This window comes from Balaenoptera ricei, chromosome 4 (assembly GCF_028023285.1).
Source record: "Balaenoptera ricei isolate mBalRic1 chromosome 4, mBalRic1.hap2, whole genome shotgun sequence".
Lineage (NCBI taxonomy): Eukaryota > Metazoa > Chordata > Mammalia > Artiodactyla > Balaenopteridae > Balaenoptera > Balaenoptera ricei.
In genome coordinates, this window is record NC_082642.1 from 18,439,299 (window position 1) to 18,449,371 (window position 10,073).

At 46.9% G+C, this 10,073-nt stretch overlaps 1 protein-coding gene across 1 annotated transcript; it reads left to right on the forward strand.

Moving 5' to 3' along the window:
- Positions 1 to 6,911: 6,911 nt before the first annotated feature.
- LOC132365125 (proline-rich protein 23A-like) lies at positions 6,912 to 7,682 on the forward strand. Its single transcript, XM_059921817.1, has one exon. The coding sequence runs from the start codon at positions 6,912 to 6,914 to the stop codon at positions 7,680 to 7,682; it is 771 nt and encodes a 256-aa protein (XP_059777800.1).
- The last annotated feature ends 2,391 nt before the right edge of the window (positions 7,683 to 10,073 follow it).

Here is a 10,073-nt window from a genome sequence, read left to right on the forward strand (position 1 = left end):
AGATCCTTGCTGGGTAGGGTAATCTTGGTTGTAGGTTTTTCTCCTTCATCACTTTCAATATGTCCTGCCACTCCCTTCTGGCCTTCAGAGTTCCTGCTGAAAAATCAGCTGTTTAGCTTATGGGGATTCCCTTGTATGTTATTTGTTGCTTTTCCCTTGTTGCTTTTAATATTTTTTCTTTGTATTTAATTTGTGATAGTTTGATTAATATGTGTCTTGGCGTGTTTCTCTTTGGGTTTGTCTTGTATGGTACTCTCTGTGCTTCCTGGACTTGACTATTTCCTTTCCATGTTAGGGAAGTTTTTGACTATAATCTTTTCAAATATTTTCTCAAACCCTTTCTTTTTCTCTTCTTCTTCTGGGACCCCTATAATTCGAATGTTGGTGTCTTTAATATTGTCCCAGAGGTCTCTGAGACTGTCCTCAATTCTTTTCATTCCTTTTTTTTTATTCTGTTCCCTGGCAGTTATTTCCACCATTTTATCTTCCAGCTCACTTATCCATTCTTCTGCCTCAGGTATTCTGCTATTGATTCCTTCTAGAGTATTTTTAATTTCAATAATTGTGTTGTTCATCACTGTTTATTTGCTCTTTAGTTCTTCTAGATCCTTGTTAAATGTTTCTTGTATTTTCTCCATTCTCTTTCTGAGATTTTGGATCATCTTTACTATCATTACTCTGAATTCTTTTTCAGGTAGGTTGCCTATTTCATCTTCATTTATTTGGTCTTGTAGGTTTTCACCTTGCTCTTTTTTCTGTAACATATTTTTTTGTCGTTTCTTTTTTTTTTATGTGTGGTGTTTTATTCCTGTCTTACTGGTTGTTTGTCCTGAGACATCCAGCATTGGAGTTTGCAGGCAGTTGGATCGAGCTGGGTCTTGGTGCTGAGATGAGGACCTCTGGGAGCACTACTCCAACTGATATTCCCTGGGGCCTGAGGTTCTCTGTTAGTCCAGCAGTTTGGACTCGGAGTTCCCACCACAGGAGCCCGGGCCTGACCTCCGGCTTGGGAACCAACATCCTGCAAGCTTCATGGTTTGGTTAAAAAAAAAAAAGAAAAAGAGAAAAAAGAGCAGTACAATATCAAACAATAAAAAACAAAATAAAATTAGAAAGATAAAAAATATATTAAGAAAAATAAAACTATAATTGAAACAACTGCAACAAGGTAAACTAAAACCACAACAGAAAAAAGAATAAAAAAGGGGATGGGGGGAAACAAGCCAAAAGGAGAGAATAATAACAAAGTATAAAGAATAAAATAGGGCTTCCCTGGTGGTGCAGTTGTTAAGAATCCACCTGCCAATGCAGGGGACACGGGTTCGAGCCCTGGTCCGGGAAGATCCCACATGCCGCGGAGCAACTAAGCCCATGCACCACAACTACTGAGCCTGCGCTCTAGAGCCCACGAGCCACAACTACTGAGCCCACATGCCACAACTACTGAAGCCCGTGCACCTAGAGCCTGTGCTCCGCAACGAGAAGCCACTGCAATGAGAAGCCCGCACACTGCAACGAGGAGTAGCCCCCGCTCGCTGCAACTAGAGAAAGCCCACCCGCAGCAATGAAGACACAATGCAGCCAAAAATAAATAAATAAATAAAATTTTTAAATTAAAATTAAAAAAAGAATAAAATAAAATTAGAAAAATGAAAGATGTAATAGGAAAAAATAAAAATATTAAAATATCAACAACAATGAATCAAGAAGGTAAAACAGAACCCCAATCTAAAAGAAGAAAAAAAGAAAAAGAAAAAGAAAAGCCTTGGCTATGTGGGCAGAGTTTAGGTGGGGGTGGAACTTAGGCAGGGGCGGGGTTTAGGGTGGAGCAGGACCTAGGCGGGTGGGGGGGTGACGTTTGAGCGTGAGGTGGGGCCTAGGCGGGGCTACGTTCAAGCATGGGGCGGGGCCTCTGCTTAGGACCTGTGCGTAAGGGGAGAGGCAGCCCATCAAAAGGAGGGCCTCTGGAGTGTGGAGTTCCGGAGTTTGGAGGTAGGGCCCTGAGTGAGGGTGTGTGGGTGGGGTTTAGGCCCAGCACATTGGAGGGGGTCTCCGAGTGTAGAGGTGGGGCCCTGGGTGGGGGTGTAGGTGCGGGGCTTGGGCTCTGCAGGGCAGGAGGGAGGCTCCGTAGGCAGAGGATTAGGCCCAGGAGCCCAACAGGCTTCCCGGTGCCTAAGTGGACAGGGAAAGCACTGGCCGCATTCCCTTCCATTCCTTCGTGCCTCTCCCCCACCATCTCCCCCAGGGTCACTGCTGGACCCCTAACAGCGTGGGTGGGTCCCACTGGGTGTAGGAACTCCTCCCCTCCCCCAGCTGCCCCTCAGAGGTGCCAGTCCCATAGGCCCGGCCTTTACTTTTGCTCCCCCTTCCCTCCCTCCCACCCCCTCAGGACCCGCGTGGCTGGAGGGGACCTAGGTGGGCAGAGGATCAGGCCCGGGATCTCAGCAGGTTCCCGGGGGCCTGAGTGGGCTGGGGAAACCTGGCCACACTCCCGTTTGATCCTCTGCCCTCCCAATTGTTCCCCAATTTACCCCTTCGGGTGTGGGATCCCTTCCTCTCCCCCAGCTGCCCGTCAGAGGTGCCAGTCCCATCTGGCCTCCACTTCTCCTCCCCCTTCACTCCCCCTATGCCCCACGTCCTACCCAGTCGCTGGGGGTTCCTCACGTCCCCTTAGGTGTCTGTGGTCCCCCACCAGTGCCTGGTAGGTGCCCTAGTTGTGAGGAGACACGAATTCTCCGTCCTCCTAGTAGGCCATCTTGACTCCACCCCCTGAGATTAATGCATCTTCGACATGACATTTATTTCTGAGCAACAGCCAGCATCATGCTGAAGAGATAAACACTAGCACGAGTTCCACAAAAGTCTAGACTAGAAAAAGATGCCACTTTTCCACTAGTATTTGACATTGTACTGGAGATACTAGGCAACAAAATTAAATGAGAGAAAGGAATTAGATGTTTAAAGTTTTGAAAGGAGGGAAAATAAGACCATTTGCATACCATATGATTGTAAACCTGAAAAATAACAAAAAAAAAAGAAAAGAATTCCATAAGGAAGCTGAATACAAAATTAAGATACAGAAATCATTACCTTTCACTTATAACAGAAAAGCCCAAGTATTTGGTTAAAAACAAGCAAACGGCCATTTAGCCTCAGCTTCAGCCTCAGCCTTTAAAAGGCCAAATAACTACTTCAAGGACAGTTTTGTCATTCTTAAAATAGTAAGAGATTAATGATCTTGTGATCACATAGTCCATCATCATACCTAATCATTGGAATACTTCAGTAATAATAATGCCATTCAACCCTCAGTAATGTATTCAGGAAGTAAAGAAAGCACAACATAATATACCAGAATTAACCAGAATTACTGTGAGATAAGCAGAAAGTGAGTGAGCCACTATCATCTTTCTGCTTCAGGCAAAGAAAAGGTGTTGCTCTACAAGAGATATGTGAAGTTGCCTTTTCTTATACAACATTTTCATATAAAAGCCAGTATTGCACATTGGAAAAGTTCTCTCCAATAAAGATAGAAGAGATTATGTACTTTGTGGATGACAATACCAAAATAGTAATAAGCTCTAACGTATTGCAGAAAAAGACCCATAATACTTTGCCTTTCCAGTAAGAAAACAAATTGCCTGTGTTACGTGTGTAAATACATTGAAAATGATCTTGTCACATCAACACTGGACTAGGAGTTTGTGGGGAGTTGAAGGGAGCTACAGCTTTAACTATGCTGTTTACATTTTCTAAAATATGTATCCAGGTATTATTCCTAAAGTGAATAAAAATAAATAGGAATTTTAATAAGTTAGTTAGGCATTCATAGGGAATATCAGAATGGCCCTCATTAGAGCCAATGTCAAGAGTACTGTCAGGCCAGAGCCCTGGACCTCTGCCTCAGAGTCTCAAAGCATTCACTGTGCCCATATGCCCAACGCTGAGAAAACTCCTGAATCCCACTCAGTATGTCCATCTTGTGCCTGGCTTCCCATACCCAAGTTCCCTCACTTTTCTTCTCCCAATGAGACTGTCGGCAGCCATCTTGTACCCTACCCAGGACCAGGATTTATTTGTTAATTCAGGCCCCACAGTGGTTCAAGCAGTTCATGCTGATGGTTAGGCAATATTGATTGACCCAAGAAAGCCCAGTGTGTGGGCCTGATAATCTATCCTGACAGTCTTTGGGCATCTTAGAGTAAACAAAAATAAGGCAGAATAAAAGATATCTGATCTGGTGCCCAGCAAGCCATTCCTCAATTATATAGATGTTACGCCATGAAAATACCTGGGAAAGTACTTTCTAGCAGATCAGAACCCTTTTTAGGATGATGAGGATGATGAGGATATTGTTTACCATTCATTGGATGTCGGCTGCATCAAGCTGTCTTTAAGATGCTGAGAACAGGGCTGACGCTGTCAAGTGGGAAAGACAGGTTATAAACATTATAAACAGTGAATAGCTACTATTTACTAAGCACTAACCACATTCCAAGAACATTTTACATACATTATCTCACAACCCCCCTGCGCAGTAGATGGCATTCTCCCCACTTCACATATAAGGAAACTGAGGTTAGAGAAGGTGAAATGACTTGCCCATGATCACCCAATTACAAAGGGGCTGCCCTGAACAGGAAATCAGGTGTATCTACACCGGGCTTCCAGCAACTGCCTTTGTCTTGGGACAGGAACACATTCCCTTGGAAGCAGAGCTCACAGTGAGGATTCACAGAGCCCAGGACAACGATGAGCCCAGATGTGAAAGTGCTGAGGTCAGGAGAGCAGCAGACACAGGGTGGCACCAGCTAAGGACTGCCGCATCTGCGTTCAGAGCCCCAATACTTGTTATGCCAGGAGCCCTGAGCCCCACCCTGTGTCCTGGCCAGCTTTCAGCTGGTCCATCTCTCCCTTACAATGCAGAGCGTCCAGACACTCTCCTGAATGGAGCCCCCACTATTCCCCAACCATGGGGTGTCAAGGGTCATGGAAAGAATCCTCCAGGACCAAAGCAGTTTTTTCCTACAAATTCCCCCTCCTTCCCTCCCCGACCTCCCCACCCCACCCTCTAGCCAAACAAAAGTAGCACAGCAGACACTCCTATCACGTGGTAACATAGAGGTAGGTGCCAGCAGCGTCCACCTGCGCCCCACAGGAACTCAGGAGGGCCCCCAACACCAGTGTAGAGCCGGCCCAGGTTCCACCAGCCAGTGCCCAGACCTAAGTCACCACCACAGGGGAATTTCTTGGCCTGTAGCCAGGAACACCGGAAATCCAGCCATAAAAGTGAATGCCAGCCAAAAGTGCAGAGAAAACCCCTGAACTCGGGCCCACGAAATTTGAGTTCCCTTTGCGACTTTGTCGCCAGCAAGCAGGGACCTGACCTCAAGTGCAAACCACCCTTGTACCTGAACCCCTCAACTGCTGAATGAAAACAAGTTCAGTGATCTTAAACTTTGGCGTAACACAGAATCTTTGTGGAGGTGCTTAAAGAGAATTCCTCTGCCCATGACTCCAGGAATTCTGCTCAGTGGTTCTGGGATGGGGCAAAGAATCTGCATTTTACTCTAATTGGCCAGAGAAGGCCAGTGTCTGCCAAGTCACACACCAGTAGTTTAAATGCCCATCAAGAGAGGCCTGATTTAAACGTAATTCTGTAAAAAGGAATGCTCCGAGGCCCTCAAAATGAGAGCATATAAACTATTTTGTAAAAAAAAAAAAAAAAAAAAAAAGACAAAGTGAGCAATCAGGTGGTTAAAGGACAGAAGTGGAAGAATGTTTCACCTTCCTCTGAAACCAGATGAAAGTGTTACCTATTCCAAAATCATTAATGGATGTTTTCTCCCATTAATACTGGAGAAGCTGAGGCACACCTTCCCTTGGTCACCAGGATCCACCGCAAAGACTCACCTTTAAACTGACACTCAGATCAAAGGCGCTGCCGCCTGCCTCATCTTGAGGGGAGCCTGACATCTCAGACCCAGCTAGGCTAGTTTCCGGCTCCTGGGTAAATTGGTTCGTCCTTCAGCATGACGTTTTCATCATCAGTAAATTGGGCTACAACAGATACACCTCTCGGGTTAAGTCACATTAGAGAAAGTAAGCTCTTCGTTCAGTTGATGGAAGTGTAACGATGACCATCGTGGTGCTAAACTGATAGATATATAAGTTGATCAGGCAGCGGCTGCCATTAAGACACTCAACCTTAACATCGCTTTCCCTTTCAACACGCTGCAAGGATCTGACAGTCATTAACAACTTAGGCAAACAGAGGCTTACTATTGGACCAAAAGAAGATAAAAGGTCACTTCCAGGGCGAGGTCTCATGGGAAGAGGGAACTACATCTCACTGTTCCACTGGTGGGACTTGAAATTTAATCAGTTTTCCGGTTAAATTTCCGCATCTGAGGTCAAAACGAGGAAAGCCAGGAACTCGACCCAGGAAGCCAAGTCCTAGAGCGGCACGATTGCTCCGCCCCCTTGAGGCCTATGAAAGTATTTCTCTAGAGTAAACTACCCACCACAGCCAGGGCTACTGGGCGACACAGAGGCCTCCACTTCTAGGGGCGGAGCCTAGGAAGGGGCGGAGCTTAGCGTGAGAACGCTTTGCGACTCAGGTTCCGCCGGCGTCACTCACAACGTCCTTGGCCCACTCCTGCGCAAACCAGTCCACGTGAGGACCTGAAGATTCACACACGCAAAGCCAAGCGCAGCAGCTCCCCTGGAAGCCAGGACTGAGGGATCCCGAGAGGCGCCCCCAGAGCTCCGAAGGCTCCTCCCTCGTCCCGCAGTCCTGCGCCCCACCGCCCTGCGTCGGCCTCACCTGTCAAACCGATCTGTCACTGCCTGCAGGACCCAGCCCTTCCTCGCCTTCTGCCAGGCCCCAGGCCCGCGGCGACATTGAGAAGATGGGCAGCCGGCCCCGCAGCCCCAGCGCCTCCCCTGCGGACCAGTGGGGACCGCAGCCCGGAGGACCGGGCCCTGCCAAGCGCCGGCGAATGGAGGAGCCCGCGGGCCACGAGTTCGAGGAGGCGTCCGACCCGGACAACGTGACAGGAACCCCGGCCACAGGCGCACTCACCTCCCTGGTGGTTCTGGCCGACGGCTGTGCCCTGCACGTGCCCCTGGACGACGTCGACCTGGTGCTGGAGCCCGAGCCAACGTCCGTGATGCAGGTGTCTCTCGGAGATCGCATCCTCATGCTGGTCCCTCGATCTCTCCTGGGCTCTGGCATTGAAATCCTGGGAGGGCAGGGCCACTCAGCTCTTGTCCCGGAACAGGGCGGTTTCCCGAGCGGTCTCAAGGAGTGCATCGCCCTCGAGCAGGGATTCTTCTATGAATCTGTCCCAGAGATCGCTGGCCAAGAAGAGGTCTACGGGGAGGACGCAGATGCCGAGTTCCTTTTGGCTGGGATGGATGCAGCAGCCAGCACAGTTACTGGGCTCCTCCTCTCTGCTGGAAGGGCGTCCGACCCCAAACTGTTGGGCCTAGTCCCAGAGCCCTCGCCTTGGGGCCCCAACACTAGTCCAGAGAGAGGCTCTCCTCACCACGACGACAACCTGGACCTCCACCTTCCGGAGCCCTTCCCCGACTCACCACTCCAACCTCTACCTCCCCCTCCTTGTCCAGGTCCTCACGAGCGCCCCCAATGCCCGCTTGGTACTCCGTGCAAGGTCTAGAGATGCCTGTTCCAGGAATGAACTTCCTCCCACAATTCCTGGCCACCGGCTGCGGACCAGGACAGAGTCTTGCTAAGGGTTGTGTGTACACTGCACACCTGATAAGAATCACAGCGGACAGATGCCTTTTGGATGCACGCTGCGTTTGAAAATTTTGCGTCCATGGCTGACTAAAACCCCGGGAAGAAAGCTCACCTGGGCAAAGAAAAGCCTCTTGAAATACAGTGTGCTTTCAGACAGCCCGGCAGCTGCTTAGATTTTCTCTAGGCAGGGCACCTTTAAGCAGTTCTATCCCCCCACCCCCTGTTTCCCTTCAAACCCAGGTGCCAGCACTTTTCTCTAAAGAGCCATCCTTTCCCGGGTACCCTACCACTGCCCCTTCCCCTCGTTTTCCCCCAACAGAGTAATTACTAGATTTATTTTGCTCAATGAATTTTTGACCCTAGTGTCCCCGGTACTTTATGACAACCCTCTACCCATTTTGAACTTTTCTGGATGGCAGCTCTAGCCCCTTTGGGGGATGTAGACAATAGGTGTATGTGGACAAATGTTTATTGGATACAAAACCCAGAATGAGGAACAATGATCTGTTTTTGAATGACTAGGTTGGCAAGTAGTTTTACCTCTATTGCTGGGTTTGTGGGGGTATTTTTCCAAAAGAACCAACTGTTTTCCATTCTTCTTACATGCTATTAATATAATTCTCATGTCCAGGGAAAATTTGTAATTCTAAAGATTCTGTGTTTTTATACTTCTAAGATCCAAATATGTTTTGTACATTGCTACTGGCATATAGAAAAAATTTGCTCTTATGTTGGCCTGGTATCCAGAAAAATTACTTAATTTCTGTAATCACTTATGTGTAAATTCTCTTGCTGGACTGATAAAGATAACAGTATCTCCAAATAATGAGAGTATGTCTCTTTTTTTATGACAAGCCTCTTAATCTTATTTTTCCTTAATTTTTTTTATTGGCTATTAACTTCAAATACAGATTGAACGGTATGGTTAATAGGGTCATCCCTGTCTTTTTTTGGAAGTATAGTTGATTTACACTATTAGTTTCAGATATACAACAAAACAATTCAGTAATTTTATGGATTATATTCCATTTAAAGTTATTACAAAATAATGAGCATACTTCCTTCTGCTGTACAATGTGCCCTTGTTGCGTATCTATTTTATACATAGGAGTTTGTATCTCTCTTTTTATTTATTTGTTTATTTATTTGTTTGTTTTTTGGCTGCATTGGGTCTTCTTTGCTGCATGCGGGCTTTCTCCAGCTGCGGTGCGTGGGCTTCTCATTGCAGTGGCTTCTCTTGTTACGGAGCACGGGCTCTAACCACGCCGTCTTCAGTGGTTGTGGCTCGTGGGCTCTAGAGCGCAGGCTCAGTAGTTGTGGCGCATGGGCTTAGTTGCTCTGCAGCATGTGGGATCTTCCCAGACCAGGGCTCGGACCCGTGTCCCCTGCATTGACAGGCAGATTCTTAACCACTGTGCCACCAGGGAGGTCCCAGTAGTTTGTATCTCTTAATCTCATACCCTGTCTTGCCCCTCTCCCCACTGGTAACCCCTAGTTTGTTCTTTACCTGTGTAAGTCTGTTTCTGTTTTATTATATACATTTATTTGTTTTATAGTTTTAGAGTCCACATATAAGTGATAACATAGAGTATATGTCTTTCTCTGTCTGACTTATTTTATTAAGCATAATACTCTCTAGGTCCATCCACGTTATTGCAAATGGCAGAACTTCATTCTCTTTATGGCTGAGTAACATTCTTACATCTTCTTTATTCATTCATCTGTAATGGTGAGATCACAGAATGACTCAGCCCTGAAACACTGGATGGAGACAACTGCGTAGATACACATGAATAACTTGAATCCCCAGATCTCTTTTAGTCCTCTTGGCCACAGAAGTGGCCCACCACTGTCTGTGAAAGCTTGCCCATCTACCTTGCTCTAAGATGCAGAAGCCTCTGCCTGGCAAAACAAAAGCACCAACCTCAAGATTTACCCCCATCTCCTCCCTTTGCCACCAGACAAGTAACTAAAGTTAAGTTTAATATAATTCAATAGAGGATCAAAAGGTTTAGAGCAATGGATATGGTACACTGGATATACTACCTAAAGCTGAATAATATATCAGCTAGTGGGAGTGTGCAAGGGCCGAAAGGCACTGGAGAGGCACCAGCATCATTGAGTTCAGTGGGCCAGGGTTGGCCAGTGATGGCAGGAGATGCCATTAAGAAATTAGACTCCTTGGTAGCCTTGGGGATAATAGGATCTGAGAGACTGAATATACAAACTGACAATGGCCAGACCACTTATGACAACAGAATTCTGACCCACAAACTTTGCAGCAACCAGTCCAGAAACAAAGCCATAA